The sequence below is a fragment of the Cyprinus carpio genome, chromosome A5 (genome assembly GCF_018340385.1).
Source record: "Cyprinus carpio isolate SPL01 chromosome A5, ASM1834038v1, whole genome shotgun sequence".
NCBI classification, from domain to species: Eukaryota; Metazoa; Chordata; class Actinopteri; order Cypriniformes; family Cyprinidae; genus Cyprinus; species Cyprinus carpio.
Window position 1 is genome coordinate 31,796,412 of NC_056576.1, and position 20,597 is coordinate 31,817,008.

Here is a 20,597-nt window from a genome sequence, read left to right on the forward strand (position 1 = left end):
TAAATCATTGTGTGAACAGTGTTTAAAACTGTCCCACTGATAAATGTTGTATCACACATAAAAGCTCTAATCCTTCAGTGTGATTTCTTACAGGCTCAGTGAATCTTATGCTTTAGTTTGGAAGTAGTGTAAGAATCATTGATTTCAGAACAATTCACAAATCAGATTCTCTACATACAGTAAAGGAGGAGTTGAATGTTTAAATCTTGATCTGCTGCAGCCCATTATTACTGTTACTCCTAACTAGGGCTGTTCCCGAAGCCGAATACTTTATTCGGAATGGCATAAATATGCTTAAAAATGTAAAACGGATAACGCTGCAGTCTCTGCGCATCTCTGTCTCTCAAAAACTGAACCAGCTCTCTGTCAAGTTTTGGCTAATAATGAACTTAGATACATATACATTTTCTACTAGGCCTACACGTTTGCTTCTTTTTTTGTTGGTTTATGTGGCACACACACATTTGTTTAGTGAAAAAAAAAAAAAAAAAAAAAAAAGACTCACTTACAGAGTTCTGCATAATGAAAATGTGCGCCTTGAATTAATTCAGTCATGTTCAAATGATTACTAAATGTTTGTCATGAAATCTCTCTGCTTGTATGATAAATGTATTTTTAGAAGTTAATTTTACATTTTATAACATACTGTTCTCTTTTTCCCATACTTTTCCAGACATGCAAATTACTTAAGTGAAATTTCATACTTTTTCAAACTGCGCAGGAACCGGTGAGCCAAAGGAAAGCATGGTATTTCAAATATACCTCAAAAATTACTGCACAATAACGAGTGTGTGAAGTAAATGAGTGTAAACGCCATAGCAGTGTTATAAAATAGCAGTGTTGCAGTTGCATTTTTCCATGCATTTCCTGGAAATTACTTAAATCAATTTCCATATTTCCAAACTGCATTAGGAACCTTTACTGTTTTAATTCAAAGATATTTAAATATTTTTTGGATCACTAAATGTCCCCAAGCTGGGACTCGAACTCGCGTCGCCTGAAGCACAACCGCACATCTCAAAGCACTGATTATACAAGGGTATCGACTCCAACTGTTAGAAGAGCTTTAAATAAATGTTATAACCATGAATGATTCTAATAAATATTATATTTAATGTATATAATGAATGATAAATGAATATTTCAGTTGAACATGGCATTTTTGTTCAGTAATAACTACGGAAAAATGATAGGCTCTAAAACCATAGAACATGAACCATAGGTCTTCTCAAGTAATTGTACATATACAAATAATTTTGTGGTTGCTGCAGATACTGGTTCAGCTGCACACCCCTATTTCTGACAATGCAATTGCAACAACAGCTTTGATGAGGATAGACACTACCTACTAAACCATGGCTGTGACCACCTCCTCCTCTATGATCTAACTGATATTGATTTAACTTAATTTGTGAGTTATCTCAGAGGGGTATGTTACTGCTACTTTTTATTTGTGCCATTTTATTCTCTGACCAGTAGAGGGCACATTCTTTAAAAGAAAAAAACTTAATGTGCACAGGGGAGAATATTTAACTTCCCTTAAAGATTTCAATGGTAGATCACACTTCATTTTAACTTACCAACTGTGATCTCGGAAACAATGTGAAATGATGATATTACACAAGTTTCTTGCCACAGTTTTTTACTTTTGTCTGTAACGCATTTTCCCCAATGGTTCCCCAACCTTTGCAAGTACACAAATTACAGTACTGTGTGCATATTTATTACCTAGCAACGTCATTGAGTTTGGGACTTTTCTAACCCACACTCCAAACTATGTATGTAATTTGGTTCTATTTTAAAGCCAAGTGGAAAACAAAGCGCAAACTGCAAGACTCAAATAGATGCAGTAGTTCTGACAAAAATTATTAGTTGTGACAAAATTATATCAAGGCTTTTGAAAGTTATGAAGAATTTCAGAACAGCTAATAGAATTTAATAGCTATTCTGAACAGAAATACATTCATGAGCAACAAATACACACCACTGCCCTGCAGCCAATTTCTCTGAACTGGCACGCCGATTTAGACTTTGCACAAGACTTGATGTGCTCTTGAAACTGCAAAAAAAAAAAAAAAAAGGTAGACAGTCAGAGAAAAAAAGTCAACACAGGATTACGACAAAACATTGATTAGAAGCATTGTGTGAATGAAAAAACAAGTTTTCGAGGGTTAATATACTGTATATTTACCAGTGTGTTTACATTCATACTAACAAATACTGTAATTCAAGCAGAAAAAATATATGGTTGAGAATGCAGACCAACCTTCTCTCTGGGGATTTTCTTTTTACCACAGTCTTTGCATTGCATGGGAAATTTCTGACATATTTCATCATGAGCCTGTGACAGAAAAGAGTAATGCAGTAAGAAGAATCAGCAAAGATGATTTGATAAACAACTATTTTGCTCACCCATTTCATTTACTTCATCATTCACAATTTTATGAGTTGAACGTAAATTATGAGAATTATTAATTTCAGTTCAACTCTCCTGTATAAGAAAATTCCATCATGAATTCAGCCACATTCTATTATTTATTACACGGCTCTGTGGAATACTTGATTCTGATTGGTCAGTCGCGACATTCCGAGGTATGTTATTCCCCGATAACAACCGGTAAAAGCTGGTACCATAGGCTCATCCGGGTAACTGAAGTCAGCGCTGTACTCTTGCTAGGAACAGTTTTTCTTTGTGGAAGCTTTGCGTTTGTTTAGTTAATAAAATATTAAAACTCGATTCAAAATGGTGTACAGTTATTTAATGATGTCATCCTGGTATTGCGGACTTGCTCTCTCGTTTCATACAAACCCAGCTGCTGCCATTTTGCTACGATTGTTTTGTACGTTTTAATGGATTGTAAGATAACTAACAAACTGGTAAGATTTTAAAACATTTTCATCTTACGTCTTTTATTGCCTTAATTATTTATGTGGTGAAATGTTGTGTAATAAGTGGTTTGACTGCACCGTTTCCCTTAAATATCTGTCTAGTTTGAACTTGCCACTTGCTCGCAACTGCTGTGTTCACGGAAGCTTTGCGTTCAAATATTTCAACTATTTACAGAGCTGATTAAATATATTAATACTTATGTGGCAAGTAGCCCTGTAATAAGTGGGATAATGTACATCCAGCCTGTTGTTATCTCAGAATAACCCCCTTCAGGGTGGTAAGTGGCCTTTTAACCCTGTCGGGGTTTTTTGTCCTGTAAGTTGTTGTTTGATGTACATTATCCCCTACTTATACAATGCTTTTATAGAGGAGTTAATGGAGAGAAAAAAAAAACCTTCACCACCTTTTGCCCTAATAGCAAGCTAGTGAAATTAAATATTGCAAAAGCTTGTGTCTGTTGACACTAGAGGCGTGAACCTTTACTTACCTCATAATACGATTTGATTCGATGACCATTCAAAAGGTAACAATTTTATTATAAAGCAATTCTCAATGCATCTTTTCCTCCATTCTTTTATTAATAATAATAATAATAATAATAATAATAATCACAATATAGTTCTTTGTTATTTTATCTTTGCTAAAAAAGAATGAAAATGCAAATAACAAACAGTAGAACAAATACAAGACAAAAAAAATAATAAAATTAACAGTGCTTTATATTTTTTAATTGTAATCTATTTAACAGAAGCATTCAAGTAAGAAATAATACCAAATATTCAAATGTAAAAGTTACTGCATAGTCTGTAGTGTATTAATTATTAATAAAATGATTATTATTAAAAGGTTGGTAAATCAGCTATTTCGAAATTCCTGACTTCCTGGTTCTATGAAGCCCCTCCCTCAGAAATATGTAATGGGTTCAGATTGGTTAGCTGGCCCAGTGTGTTGTGATTCGCTAATCTAGTGCTCATTGTCAGGAAACATCAAGCCCCTTACCATTATGGGTAGCCGCATGCGCTCCAGTGTATTGTAAACAATGGCATCAATATTGCCTTATCAATCTGAGCCTGAATCAGACCCAGCGAATATTAGTGAAGAGGAGAGATTCTAGCAGAACCTGTGCAAGCACGGCTCTTACAGGACGTTTCAGAATGGTATGTTTTTTTGTCTGTAGTCGTCTCATACTTTTTAGATACGCTGTTATTTGTAAATGCAACTGCTGTTTATGTTAGCTTTTGATATGCGGTTTTATCCTTAGTAAAGCATTAGTACAGCAGAATATATGATTGTGTTATAGAATTTTTGTAGAGTAATTGTTTAATTTATAACAGTAACAAGTGTTTATCTATTAACAAAACCGGGGGCAGGATTTATGTAAATTTTAGGGTTTGTGATGTCACCAACACAGGAAGAAGCTCGTTATAGTCCCTACCCAGTCATGTGTTGTAGGCCTTAAAAAGCAAATTCTGTAAAATCAAATATCTCCCTTAACTAACTAAAGTTAAAAAAGTTAAATCACAATCAAGTACCCCTTTAAAACTACAAAAGTTATTCAGTCAAGATCAGTAAGTGATAACCTTTTATTTTGTTGTTTGATTAACATTAATGGCACAGACAGCAGCAGGTTTATATTACAACCTAATGCACAGATCTAATGTAACGTTACACATCAGATTACATGTAACATTATATTACACTTATTGGCTTATTGCAATAAATAGCTCTCTTCCTGTACTTTGTTTTTGCATTCTTTCATTTTCTTTTTTGTAAAAACTGTAACAGAAACATTAGAGCTAAGTGCTTTTTAGATACAAGGACATAAGCATTTTTTTTATAGCCTATAGTAGGAGTACATTATTTACAATAAAACAATACATTAATATGTATGATAGGTCTATTTAATATATTTTTTTTAAAAATCAATTTTATTTTCACATTAACATTGCGATGCATCGTAAAAACGGTTATATTCCACAGCTCTACTTGACACAGTAAAAACAAGTACGAAAAAAAAAAAAATGTAAAGACCACTTCTAGGATGTGGATTACCTTAATTTCTTTAAAGTTGAATGTGACCTTGCAGTATTTGCAGTTCAGGGTTCTGGCCTCACATTCCCGCTCATTGTGGCGGTCTTTCTCACCGACCAAGATGAGTGCTTGACATGCTTCACATTTTACATGTTCAAAGTCACAACAACCTTCATGTTGACCCTAGTGAAGAAAAGAAGTATCTGTAAATGTTTAGCTCAAATGCTATGTTGAATGGAAAAATACCACAGTTAATGTACTGTTGTGTATGAGTCAATTCCTAAATTGTGCCCCATTCACAATTATTTTGAGAATGTGAATAGCTTTTTATAGCTGTTGTTCATGTCCTTTATTTCCATGAGATGTATATGTATTTCCTGATTTTAAGTAACTAAACGGTCATAAGACATCACTGGGTGAAACTAATTAAACCACTGGAATTAAACCACGCCATGCTGGTTTGGTCTGGCCAGAGGATAACTGGCCCCCCGACTGAGCCTAGTTTCTCCCAAGGTTTTTTTTTTTTTTCCATTTCTGTCACCAATTGAGTTTTGGTTCCTTGCCATTGTCACCTTTAGCTTGCTTTGTTGGGGACACCTAATTTCAGGCAATAATGTCTTGTTTGCACTGATACTATTTGAACTGAACTGAGCTGGACTATGACATCACTGAATCAATGATTAACTGATTTTAACCGGAAAATTTAGTGTCTTCTATCATCCTCTTGCATTATTGACACGCTATTTTCCTGTTTAATACTCTAAAGCTGCTGACGACACAATTTGTATTGTATAAAGCGCTAATTAAATAAAGGTGACTGAAAGTACATAATGACCGTGATGGAAATGTTTTGTATAATCGCCTCAGAAGGAGTCAGAGGTATTTATAATGTCACAAAAACAGAATGTGCAGACTAAGAATGCTCAGATCCTTTTAAATGTGTCATGTGATTAAAAAAAATCAGAGCTCTTGAGAAAAAAAAAAAAAAGTGCTTAACAGCATAACCTACAGTCATACAACTAGCTTAGAACATTACCAAACAATCATCAGAACAAATCAGTGAAGAAAACTTGAGTGATATTGATTTTTACTCAACTGTAAGGTTTATTATATGTATTAATGATCCTGTGTCAGACCAGTGTACACCAGAGATGGGCGGTAAGAGTGTATAGATGCTAAAGACCTGGTGCTCATGTGTGGTTCGAGGTAGTGATAGAAGCTTCTTGAAGGGATGCCGTCACCAAACTTTAGGAGGGGAATTACCTCGAAGTACTGGAATTGTATTTAGAAGTATTCGAGAAGGGAATTACCTCAAGATATTGTAGTATTATATTGTATTATATTCGGGACAGGAATTACCCCGAAGGTACTGTAGTACCGTACTAGTACTCTAGTTTTGTATTATATTTTATGAATAACTGGAGGTTATTCAAACTGACAGTGGTGAAGTCAGATTAGTATTGGGAATTTCCACATGACCTTGTGGACAAAACAGTCACAAGAGTGTCTGCAAAAGAATTTCTAATTTGCATAGTTCCAGAAATCCCTGAGATGTAGGGTGAACTGGGGTAAACTGCAATACTAATTAAAGGGACAATACATAAAAAAAATAAATAAATAAATAAATAAATAGAATTATATTGTTTACCCACATTTATGCAGTTCCAGACCTGCTTTACTCACTGACTAGGAGAAATTTATATGTACAGTACTAGTCAATCTTTTTAAAATTTAAGAGTTAATGAATGGCTATATAGCATATTTTATACATACACACATATACATATATATATATATATATATATAAAAAATTTATTTTATAGTATTTTGTTTTATATAAACATTTAAGTAACAAGAAGAAAAGCCACAAATATTACAGATAACCAATATAAAGTTTATTAGTTTATGGTTCACTACCTCTTTAAATTTTTAGTTGTCATTCTCAGTTGTCTAAATCAAAGGTCATACAACTTCTGCTGGTGTGTCTTTGTGCAAATGTTTGGTCTAGTCATGCAAACATTTTAAAAAATAATGCTAGAGTTAAAGCCAATTAACACTGAACTGACAGATGACCAAGTACAGTACATCACATTCCAAAACCCACCAAACACTAGCTGGGTTTCCATCCAAAGTTGCAAATTAAACTCATGTGAAAAACTGGAATATTGCAAAGAACATTTGCTAAGAAGCACAGGTTCCATCCAACGAGTCAAAGTGAACAAAATCATTACTTCCTGATGAACAGGCACTAAACATCACTAAGAAAAGAAGGTGAAGCCACTGAATATAATAATTTTCATACATGTGACCCTGGACCACATGTCCAGGGTCACATGTATGTGGTTCAAAATTATCGATTATTCTATTATGCCAAAAATCATTAGGATATCCAGTAAAGATCATGTTCCATGAAGATATTTTGTAAATTTACTACCATAAATATATCAAAACTTAATTTTTGATTAGTAATATGCATTGCTAAGAATTCATTTGGACAACTTTAAGAATGACCATATGTGTTTCCATTTTCCATTATTCGGATTAACCCTTTCTCACAAAAACCGCCTCAAGTGATCCAATGGTCATTAAGCCTTCTACACACTGCACGATTTTAGCAATCTTTTAAGATCATTGCAAATCACACTGTGTGACATGGATCTGATAAACTTGGGTACATTGTATGTTAAGTATGCAAGCTGTACAATGATGGCACCTACTGACTTGTAGGCCATGACGCATGTTACTATAGAAGAATAAATGTCATCAGCATGCGCTAGTGGTAAACAAATATAGCATAATGAATCACACTTTGGCAGTTGTAGTTTTATGTGTGCTAAAAAAAAAAGTGGAAGTGGCAAAAGAGGAAGGGATAAGAGGGATAAGTAAGCAGCTTTATATTAGTACCGTGTCGTGTTGATTTCATATCGCATCTTAATTGGCTAGTCAGTAGACATGGGTCATAGCAGCAAACACACTGTACGATGATTTCCTGTGTAGAAGGCTTTATGGGCACGGGCCCAGGGGTTTCTCAAGATTAAAGAATTCAACCTCTTTAGTGGTGTAGGCAGTACAGTTTAAGATTTTCAGAAATGGCTTTTGATGCGTTCAACCCGGGTTCGAATCCACCTTTTGCAGAGCTATACAGGTGCATCTCAATAAATTAGAATGTTGTGGAAAATTTCATTTCAGTAATTCAACTCAAATTGTGGAATTTGTGTATTAAATAAATTAAATGCACACAGACTGAAGTAGTTTAGTTTATAAAAAATTAGAATATGGTGACATGCCAATCAGCTGATCAACTTAAAACACCTGCAAAGGTTTCCTGAGCCTTCAAAATGGTCTCTCAGTTTGGTTCACTAGGCTACACAATCATGAGGAAGACTGCTGAACTGACAGTTCATTGACACCCTTCACAAGGAGGGTAAGCCACAAACATTCATTGCCAAAGAAGCTGGCTGTTCACAGAGTGCTGTATCCAAGCAAGTTAACAGAAAGTTGAGTGGAAGAAAAAGATGCACAACCAACCGAGAGAACCGCAGGCTTATGAGGATTGTCAAGCAAAATCGATTCAAGAATTTGAATGAACTTCACAAGGAATGGACTGAGGCTGGGGTCAAGGCATCAAGAGCCACTACACACAGATGTGTCAAGAAATTTGGCTACAGTTGTCGTATTCCTCTTGTTAAGCCACTCCTGAACCACAGACAACGTCAGAGGCATCTTACCTGGGCTAAGGAGAAGTGGTCCAAAGTTCTCTTTTCAGATGAGAGCAAGTTTTGTATTTTATTTGGAAACCAAGGAACTGGAGGAAGGGTGGAGAAGCTCATAGCCCAAGTTGCTTGAAGTCCAGTGTTAAGTTTCCACAGTCTGTGATTATTTGGGGTGCAATGTCATCTGCTGGTGTTGGTCCATTGTGTTTTTTGAAAACCAAAGTCACTGCACCCGTTTACAAAGAAATTTTGGAGCACTTCATTCTGCTGATCAGCTTTTTTGAAGATGCTGATTTCATTTTCCAGCAGGATTTGGCACCTGCGCACACTTCTAAAAGCACCAAAAGTTGGTTAAATGACCATGGTGTTGGTGTGCTTGACTGGCCAGCAAACTCACCAGACCTGAACTCCATAGAAAATCTATGGTGTATTGTCAAGAGGAAAATGAGAAACAAGAAACCAAAAAATGCATATGAGCTGAAGGCCACTGTCAAAGAAACCTGTGATTCCATACCACCTCAGCAGTGCCACAAACTGATCACCTCCATGCCACGCCGAATTGAGGCAGTAATTAAAGCAAAAGGAGCCCCTACCAAGTATTGAGTACATGTACAGTAAATGAACATACTTTCCACTTTTGAAGTATTCTAATTTGTTGAATTGGTGGGTTTTTGTTAAATGTGAGCCAAAATCATCACAATTAAAAGAACCAAAGACTTAAACTACATCAGTCTGTGTGCACTGAATTTATTTAATACAGGAGTTTCACAATTTGAGTTGAATTACTGAAATAAATTAACTTTTCCACGACATTCTAATTTATTGAGATGCACCTGTATATAATCACTTATACTCTATGGGCCTCATTCATGAAACATGAGCAGAACTAATTTTTGTATAAATAATTCGTAAAGCCGTTCTGACAAACTTTCGAATTCATGAAAATGTTTGTATATTTTATTGTATTGTAGCTGAGCGTTAATAACTGTTTAACTTTGGGTAAATCCAAAGACTTTATAAAACATGTAGGATTCTGAAGAGCATTTTTGAAGCCCAAAGGGGGCGTCACCAGCTGTCACCACACTTCACTCCCAGATAATCAAAAATTAAAAGAGCAAAGAGGTGGGACGTGGGTGGAGCTGAGGTGCCTGGTTGCTGAAACCACAACCGCCTAGCTCAACGGTAGTTACATTTTATATTTTTATATTCAGTAATATTCTTAAAAATTAGATAATAGTAATATGTTATTGCCGTAGATATTCCAAATTATAGCAACCAAATCGTCTCCGCTGGAATAACAGCATGCCCCAAAAGTGTTCTCAAACACCACCAACTGGCATTTTTAGAAGAGCGCCTGGCATTTTCAGCTAGCTAAAAATGCTTTAGTGGAGGTGGGAGGGAGTGAATGAACAGCGCTCTCTTCCACCCTCAATACCCATGGCTGAAGTGCCCTTGAGCAAGGCACTGAACCCCCATTTGCTCCCCGGGTGCTGGATATATAGCTGCCCACTGCTCCGGGTGTACGTTCACGGTTTATTCACTTCTCACTGCTGTGTCTGTGCACTTGGATGGGTTAAATGCAGAGCACCAATTCAGAGTATGGGTTACCATACTTGGCAAATGTTACGACTTTCACTTTCACTTCTTCTTTCAGATGAATAACTCAGTCGAAGTTATATTAAAAATGGTCATTGATCTTTCAAGCTGTTTAATGCCACTCAGCGGGTGTTGTATGCGTCAGTCCAAAAGAAGTTAAATAAAAATCACCCATCCATTAAAAAAAAAAAAGAACAGAAAAAAAGGAAAATGTCTCACATGGCTCTGGGGGGTGAACAAAGGCCTCCTGTAGTGAATCGATGCATTTTTATAAGAAAAATATCCATATTCAAAACGTAATAATCACTTTAATGTAGCTTGTGCTCACTGTTGTACACAGAAGTAGTTCCGGGCGGATGACGTATGAAGGTCGGCTTTGCGCATGCGCCACTCAGAAGTGTGGAACGTGTAAGTGCAGGGAAGAGATCAAAACAAATCAACGGTCACTAATTAGAAGTACAAAACAAGGATTTGGAAAGAAGAATGTCTGAGGATTTCGATATAAGCCAAGAGGACACTTGTTTTCCATTGCTAAAGTAAGGAAACTTTGCTTCCTTTGCTCCTGTAAACAAACGTTGGTTTTCATGAGACTCACCGGCACATGCGCAGCGCTGACCTCATACATCATCCGCCCAGAGTACACGCTTCCGTGTACAACTGTTGGCACAAGCTACATCAAAATGATTATTACTTTTTGAATATGGATATTTTTCTTCCAAAAACGCATCGATTCACTACAGGAGGCCTTTGTTTTTCATTTTAGGGTGAACTAACCCTTAAATTTAATATTTAATGTTAGGCATATGCCCTTTTTGTCTTTTTTGCATGTTGCTGTAACTCATAGGCAGCCAGGGATTATGCTAATTGTGAATGAGCGTGCACTCGCACCCTATTTACGAATGATTGGAATTTATTAGCATGCACGTTTAACTATCAGACCTGATGTTTATGAAGCATTTGTGAATACTCCAGAGAGTTTGACAGTTTCATGAATAAGGCCCTATGTTATTATTGCATCCTGTTAATGTACAAAAATACTGAGGAGCAAATAGTATCTGCCAATATAAAGTATAGATAGCATAATTACCATTTACACTTATTGCAAAGATTGCTGCTGATCCAGGAAAGCATTGCTGCAATCATGTGGTATAAATCCTGTTTGATGGAGAATATCTACTGGTGTTGATATTGTCCATAAGGTTGTGATCATAGCCTGTTAACCTGTCAGTGTAAATCCTGTATAAGATAGGTGTTTCTAACAAAGAGTACCCTATAATTCAAAACCTTGATTGTGCGCATACAACACTCTGAATACTTTATCGGACCTGGACAGTAACACACTAATCAGGCAAAACCCGACAAACGTGTCTGTTACCGTTTGTCTGCATCTTTCAGTGCAGTGTGAACTGGTCTTTAAACAGGGAGGGTGTGAGAAATGTCATGGCAGATATATCTGTTACTCAGAAAAAGAAGATCAGCATCAAGTAAGTGGAGCAAGTGATCAGAGGTTAATATTTTAAGAACATGGTGAGACTTCAGGGGAATTTCTTGAGTCACCATGTGTTCACACCAGATGAATCAACACTGACTCAGAGATAGGTTTAATGCTTCAGAATTCTTTCATGCTGAAACGTTTAACCATCTAAACAGATGTTTAAAAAAACAAAAAAAAACAAGACAAAGTTAAACTTGAAAAGGTTTTTAGAAACAAGACTGAAAGTCAGAATAGAAACTTGGCAGGAGTTTTTGTCAGCTATCAAAATATCTAGGTTCACAGTTTATAAATAACTAACTTTTAAGCATTACTATAATCTTACACAACTCACAATTATAACACTATATAACCACCAGCTGTCTGAATGCCTTAAACTACTCAAATACATTTTTTTTAAACTACTGAAACCAATTTACCACAAAACACCTAAAAGACAAGACAAATACTACACTATGAAAAGCTATCAATTTTCAAAAGCTCATTATTTTCCACCCTGTATATGGTAACGCTGGTACTTTCCAGGCAGCCTTGGGACTTTCCGCCCAACCCCCATCTTTAGTTCTGACTTTCATTCTCACTTATGTGGGCGGATGTTATTTTTTTAAACTGACAGTATATTTCATCAGCATTTTGCTTAAAGGGATACTCCACCCCAAAACGAAAATTTTGTCATTAATCACTTACCTCATGTTGTTCCAAATCCGTAAAAACTCCTTTCATCTTCGGAACACAATTTAAGATATTTTGGATGAAATCCTGGAGGCTTGAGACGGTGTCATAGACTGCTGAGTAAATAATAGTGTCAAGGTCCATCCAAGGTATGAAAGTCGTTGTCAGAATATTCCATCTGCCATCAGACGTGCAATCTGGGTTAAATGAAGCGACAGGAACACTTTTTTGTAAGTGAAGAAAACAAAAATAACGACTTTATTCAATAATTCCTTTGTCAGCGGTCTCCTCTGTGTCTCTCCATATCACCGTATGCTGTGTATGCTCTTCTGTATCATCCACACCACGGATGTGTATGCTGTGTATGCTCTTCTGTATCATCCACACCAAGGATGTGCTGTTTTATTTCAAATCGAAGCTAAATACATGTAGAAACAATGCATCCTTGTGGAGCGGATGACACAGAAGAGCATACACAGCATACGGTGATTTGGAGTGACACAGAGGAGACCGTTGACGAAGGAATTATTGAATAAAGTCATTATTTTTGTTTTCTTCAATTACAAAAAGTGTTCTCGTTGCTTCATATAACCCAGATTGCATGTCTGATGGCAGTTGGAGTATTTTGAAGATGACTTTCATACTTTTCATGGACCTTGACACTTATGTATTTGGCAGTCTATGGGACAGTATCACGCCTCCAGGTTTTCATCCAAAATATCTTAAATTGTGTTCCGAAGACGAACGGAGCTTTAACGAGTTTGGAACAACATGGGGGTAAGTGATTAATGACAAAATTTCATTTTGGGGTGGAGTATCCCTTTAACTGCTGGGTTAGAAATATGTTTGCATAATAGTTGGCATTTAGAAATGTAAAAATTATGATGGATATGACAAGCCAGTTGAACACTGTTCTTACCTCATACTCTTTCAGTGTTCCAGACCAACTACATCCGTCATTTGGACATTTTGCAGGTAAGCTATCAATTTCTCTTCGTGCGGCATTATCAGCAAATGCCTATGGGGGAGTCAAAGTCCATGGAATTTTCTTCATTAATGAGTAACTTTTGCATTCCTGTAACTGCTAAACATTACACCAGTGCATGTACATTTGCCAGGAATGTATATACTGAATAGGAGTTACCAGGAAATAAAAAACTATAACAGAATTACAAGATTAAGTATAGTCAAGTCACCTTTATTTATATAGGGCTTTAATTCATATAGATTGTTTCGAACCAGCTTCACAATAATAAACAAGAAGCAAACAGAATAAACTGTGGCACTTACCACTTCAATATTGAGCATTGACACTGCCTCTTCAAATATACCCTCAGCACGACAGGCTTCACAGGGTATGGGCCCTGAGCTAATGAAGAGGAAAGATTTTTAAAACTTTAACAGTGGAGCCTTCAAAGGAGAGTAGGTGAAAAAGACAAGGTCAAACTATAAGCAAACTATAAACACCATGATTTTGGGAAAGCATTAACATACAGCCTTCTCTTACCTGAGGGCTATTTATCAAGTCTACTCAAAGAAAGCTCCTTTCTAGGTTAATTTGCAACAAGAAAGTAGTGCTTTAATAATGGAAAGATTAAAGTGAAAGCAGCATGTGTGCAATAATATATATCAGTGAAACGTGAGAAAGGATAAAGTCATTGCAAGAAATGTTGGGAAGATTTCAAGAAGGATTTACCCACATTACTAAACTACATTACACTAAATTTTATCTTCTCATTTTAGACTACATCTTATAGACCCTTTTTCAGTTGTTTGCTTGTTTTTTTAACAATGACTGGAGAAAATTCGATATTATCTGAATATGTAATGTCACTCATTGTCCGGGACCACGAGTGCTATTTGAAAATATTAACTTAAACGGAAGGAACCAGATTGGCTGACTCGTACACACTCATGGATGGACGATCTGACAGGAGTGGCCCGACACGCCTATCAAATCAGAGCGTGTATAGTAAATAGAAACTAAAGACATATAAATCTTTAGATGCCTATAACTATGTTATCTTTAGACTTGGACCCAAACCATAATCCATACCAACAAAAAGCAATAGTTTATTTAACCTTAACTGATGCAAGCATTTTTGATGATCGTTTCTGTCCAGTCTTGTCGTTTTATTGTGTTTAACCACAGCTGTCGTCAGTTTTTTGTCTGGCACTGGCAGCCGGTATGCGATAATTTCAAATTGGAACCTGTACTCCATTTCTGACACTCAAAGATGACATTTTAAGCTCCTTATGTAGCCGACTCTGTGCTGGTTTGTATTGACCTCCAGTTTTCCCTTTGTTTTGCCTCCAGCTAGCGCTCTGATGTAATTGTGACGTCAGCACCAAAAGGGTCTATACTGGCTAGATTTTCACATCGTGTAGATGTGTGTGTGAGAGAGAGAGACAGGGTCACACAGTTGAGTCAGCGGTCTTAACCGTCCGTGACTTGTGTACTGCAAACACATAGGAGCTTGATCACTGTGTCTGTCACATGACTCTGTTCCCCTTTCGGGCTTGAACTGATGGTAAAATTAAAGGACATTATTAACTGTCTTTACATTTATTTTGAAAGATGAAGCTTGTGATTAAGGAAAGGGGCGTTACATTTCCGACGAGTGCTTGCGGTGCTCGGCCAATCGCAATGCACTGGGTCAGTTGGCCAATCAGAGCAGATTTTTTTTGTCTTATGGAGGGAGTTTGTTTTAGGAGTCTTTTTTGTTAATTGCAGGGCATAGAGGACCTACAATAATGTACAGTTTTTGAAAAATAATGTGTTTTTTGAACATTAAAGCATGTCAACATATTCTGTAACATTAAATACACAAAATAATGATCTTTAAAAAAGCATCATATGACCCCTTTAAATCACTGATATTTGTCATATTAATATACAGACAAGCCTGTACTGAGAATTTTCATAGCAATTTTGCTCACCATAAGGGAAGAAAAAATGCTAGTCTCAGCCTCACATGGACGCTTTATGGGCCATTCATAGAGAACCTAATTTTTCTCAGTGTTTCATTCATGAACGAATCCCACTTCTGTGAAGTTTGTGTGTTCATGGCTTTTTCCTGCCTTCAAAGTCTGACTATAGCAGATTATAGGCATATAGGTGATAGAGCATAGAATAAATAGGATGAGGTTTTTGAACAAACATGCCTGAGTTTTTTTGTTTTAAATCTGAATTAACTGGCAAGTGGACTGGAACTGAACAATGAATTTCCAAAAACTAAATAAATTAGAAATGCTATTCATCAAAGAAGACCAACAATGAATGCACAAAAGAGAGGTATTTGTCTAACTGAAACAGAATATTGAATAGAGGGCTGGGTTTTATTTTACTGCTCCAGCTCTCTTTCTCTCACTCACAGCAAACTAATGGCTGGAGGGGAGTGGTTAAGGATACTCTGCCCAAGCTGTAAAACTGATCTCATCAGAGAACGAACGCCTTTCCACAGTGGAAGCAAATTTTCAGATTTTGATTAAATATTACCATGACAAAATATTTCTTTCTATGGATTACTTCATATTCATTCGGATTCATTGTTGTATAGTATACAATCACTATAAAGTTGACAAAAATATAGCCAAATGACTGACACCAAGGTAAAGCTCACCAAAGACTGAAAATATCCTAGAATATATCTACGGAGGTAAGTGAAGTATATCCAGATTGAAAGACAATCCTTTGGATTAAGAGGCAAAAGAGTGGCTCAACATCAAGCAAAAGGAGTGATTTTTTTCCATCTAGCTACAGTGCAGTGGTGGATTAAAGGGACTGGAAATGTCCATGGAGAGGGTGGCAATTAATGCAGAGCAAGAGGCAGAGGATTGCCCTGGGTCTGGGTACCTGGTGAGTTGTTTGAAACAGAACACACAGAAGCGATGTCCACACTGTGCTTGCAAAGGTTTCCTAAGAATCTCTTTGCACTGCTGACATTGATATTTTGGCTCCATGGACACGGACAGCACTTCTCTTGATATCCCAGGTAATGTGGAGTCCAATGAGGATGGTAAAGATGGACGTGCCATTGCCTTCCATTTACCCGCAGTGCCAGCTGTGCTGATCATCTGTAAAAATTAGCACAATTTAGCAGAATAACGACAAACATGTTTTTAACACCTTTGTTTAAAAATCAACATATAATTGCATTTACAAATATTTTAACTTTCATTATATGATATTTATGAGTGAAAGAGGATATTCAATAACATAAACAAATGTAGGTTGGGAATTGGAAATGGAGTAAGACCAAAATATTTTATATTTTATAAAATATTATAAAGCCTCCATTATTGTGTGCACAGTAAGACCAGAAAGATTATTATTAAGATTATTTAGATAGTAAATTGGGTCCCTTTAAATTTCACATTGACTTGAGTGAATATGAACATTATAAGATTAAAATCAAACAAGCACAAAGGCTGACATGAAAAAATTAGGTATTGTTTGACTTGGTATGTCACACTAAAAGAGAGCAAAATGACTGTTCAGGGTTTCAAGTGCAGGTCAGTTTCATCTGTAAATATGGTATTGTATTTTTGTCTTTGTTTACTTTGTTAGGCAGCAGCAGCCCACTGCTCATCAGTCATCAGTAAATACTGCATTAAAAGACATCATTATTATCTAATGTTACAGTAGTAATTTAGTAGTCAAATAATCATATTTTATTATAGATTTATAATAAAACAACAACATGGTTACTGAACTTTTACTATCGGCTTATAAAAGCATGGTTAATTTTTGTAAGTGAAAAACATGACTAATGTTCAGTATTAGTATTTTTCTATAAAAATATTGTAGCGATGTACTAAATTTTGACGTAGGCAATTTAGAAAGTATAGTTTTGTTAAATCTTGAGTATTAAAGTCATGTGAGAGATATGGTAAAATAAAGAGACTAAAAAAAGAAAAATGGAAGTGAGGGTGCAGTTCAGGAGAGAACTATTAATTATTTAGCATGTCCCCAACCTAAGGATTTGAACCTTTTTTATGTGAGGTCCATACAAAAAATAGGGTTGTCCATGTTTCAGAATTTGTTATTGGTGTATGAGTGTGAGATTTCCCGGCCTGAAATTTTTTCCCAGTCCGCCCCTTGTACAGATAGGCCTACTAAAGCTCGCTGTGTTTTAGCCACAATATATGAGTACATGAACACATAAACATAATCTCTAGAACTGCTCTGAGTCACTTCATGAGCATTTTACTTATTTTGAGAAAACTATCATCATATCATATACAAAAAGACACAAATGTTTCAGGAGTTTAGTACACAGAATAACATGTATGCTTATTAGATAAATATATTTGAGTTGATGTATATGCTTTTATTTATTATTATTTTTTAATTAACTATTTTTTTCCAAACCATTGTTAGATGTAGTGTTTCCTGTAGTTATGCAAAGATTTGGTTTCAAAAACACTATCACTAAACTATTTCTTATGATTTTAAATCTGCACTGAACTTCAGATCGATCTCAAAGTAAAATGAGTAGTCTGTTGTTGTAATCTGTAACCTATTACATTTCCAAAGTAACTTTCCCAACACAGAACACTGCTGAGAAAACCCAAGAAAAGGTAATGCAATTTATTGATTTATTTTGTTATTCTTTATGTTTGACGTGATGACTATAGAAAGCATAGGTTATGTGACTAGGCTTCAAATCAGTTGGTTACAATTACAACTTGATTTTCTGTTATTAAACAGCTTTCCAGTGTGGAGCAAGCTAATGATAAAATTTTTTTATTAGTGAATGCAAAAATACATAAATAAATAGATCAGGTATGTTATTATAACACTATAAGGTGTTTTAAGTTAATGTTGTGAATAAAATAATGTATCAAAAAACAAAAATGTTTTATTTACCTTTCCTTTGCTCCATATCCATATAATTTACAAAAGGTGATGTTAAGTAAAATGATGCATCAGCCAGTCAATACTTTTTCCATTCAGTTAATTAGCTAAATGGTGAATAAGAATGTCTCTCTGTCATATCATTCTATGTGCCACATGCATTTATTTGTATTGTAAAAAATAAAAAGGCCTATAATTGTACAATAGTAACATAATTGACATTTTTAAAAGCTGAAGTGATTACCTTGTTGTATTTATTAGTTAAAATGTGTAACTCAATTTAACAAATTATAAAAGCTGAATAATAGAACAAAGCCTACTGATTAATTGGTGAAATAATCAACAATTAGTCGATTAATCATTGTAATAATCATTAAGCCCAATTATCAAAATAATCAACTGTCTGTAAAAGAGTAATTTGAACATTCTGTGCTTCACAAAAGTCCTAGAGATTTGAGCTAAACAAGCATTTGTAAATTATTACAAATTTCATATTTTACACACACACACACACATATATATATATATATATAATATATATATATATTATATATATATATATATAACACACACCCATACACACTATATATATATATATATATATATATATATATATATATATATATATATACACACATATACATATATATATACACATATACACATATATACATACATATACATATATATACACATATATATACAACATATACATATATATACACACATATACACATATATATATACACACATATACACATATACACACATATACACATATACACACATATATAATATATATAATATAATATATATATATATATATATATATAGATATATATATATATATATATATATATATATATATACATATACATATATATAATATACATATACACATATACATATATATAAATATACATATACATATAGATAAATATACATATACATATATATAACTATACATATACATATATATAAATATACATATACATATAATAGAAATACTACATATACATATATAGATAAATATACATATACATATATATAAATACATATACATATACATATACATATACATATATATAAATATACATATATATATATAGACATATATATAAATATACATATATATAAATATACATATACATATATATAAATATACATATACATATATATATAAATATACATATACATATATATATAAATATACATATACATATATATATAAATATACATATACATATATATATAGAAATATACATATACATATATAAATATACAGATTACATATATATAAATATACATATACATATATATAAATATACATATACATATATTATAAAATACCATAGACATATATATAAATATACATATACATATATATATAATATACATATAAGTATATATATAATAAATATACATATATATAAATATACATATACATATATATAAATATACATATACATATATATAAATATACATATACATATATATAAATATACATATACATATATATAAATATACATATACATACATATAAATATACATATACATACATGGATAGTACATTTCTACCAATTACAATTTGCTTTAAGTCAATAAAACTTCAAACCTTAATTTTTATTTATTAAACATTATTATTTGAAACTGTGCATTTGAAGCAGGAAGTATGATCAGCACAACACGAGACAGACTTTTTCAACCATCTGACCAACAACATGATTCAATTTAAGTCAAGTCACAAAAATTACGTGTTTGTCCAAAGTTTTATCTAGGGCAGGCCTAAACTGTAGACTGCGTGTATGTTGCCTAGTTACAGCTACTAAAATATTCAACGTTGTTAATTATCAAAACCAACAGATTACGCTACAGGATTTTATAAAGTGTCTTTATAGCTACCACAAAACCAATCTTAAATCGATTGCAAAAAACAACTAGCAGCTGAAAGCAATGTATCTAACGTTAGGTTGTTTCCTGACTCTCCCAGCGAGAAATGGCAACTCACTCCAGCACCCGCACACACTGCTCAACTACAAACAGCGTGGTTCAAATTCGGCTCACTAGGGTCAACGTGAATCACAAAGCAACCAAAAAAGAATACAAACGTTACTTACCAAACACTTCCAAATACTGTGACACGAGGTTGAATCCAGCTTCTTACTGACGCTATACGTTCCACCTTAAAAACGCGACACTTCCGCGTTTCTTAGTTTAAAGGGATACTCCACCCTAAAATGAATATTTTGTAAATAAACACAAAAGAAGAAGAAGAAATGAAAATTCTGTCATTAATCACTTACCCCCATGTCGTTCCAAACCCATAAAAGCTTCGTTCGTCTT

General features: G+C 34.4%; 1 protein-coding gene across 2 annotated transcripts in view; it reads right to left on the minus strand.

The window, feature by feature from the left end:
• LOC109088491 (TNF receptor-associated factor 2-like) overlaps positions 1-20,486 on the minus strand; it is a 26,376-nt gene extending 5,890 nt beyond the window's left edge. The window contains exons 1-7 of one of the 2 annotated variants that reach the window (XM_019102647.2): positions 20,372-20,486; positions 16,251-16,471; positions 13,685-13,763; positions 13,314-13,412; positions 4,943-5,104; positions 2,267-2,341; positions 1,985-2,059 (exon numbers count right to left, since the gene is read on the minus strand). In XM_019102647.2, the coding sequence (XP_018958192.1) occupies positions 1,985-2,059; positions 2,267-2,341; positions 4,943-5,104; positions 13,314-13,412; positions 13,685-13,763; positions 16,251-16,471 (711 nt within the window). In that variant the 5' untranslated portion in view covers positions 20,372-20,486. The remainder of the gene's footprint in view (positions 1-1,984; positions 2,060-2,266; positions 2,342-4,942; positions 5,105-13,313; positions 13,413-13,684; positions 13,764-16,250; positions 16,472-20,371) is intronic. The other variant, XM_042756907.1, reaches the window with a different exon arrangement.
• Positions 20,487-20,597: the final 111 nt, after the last annotated feature.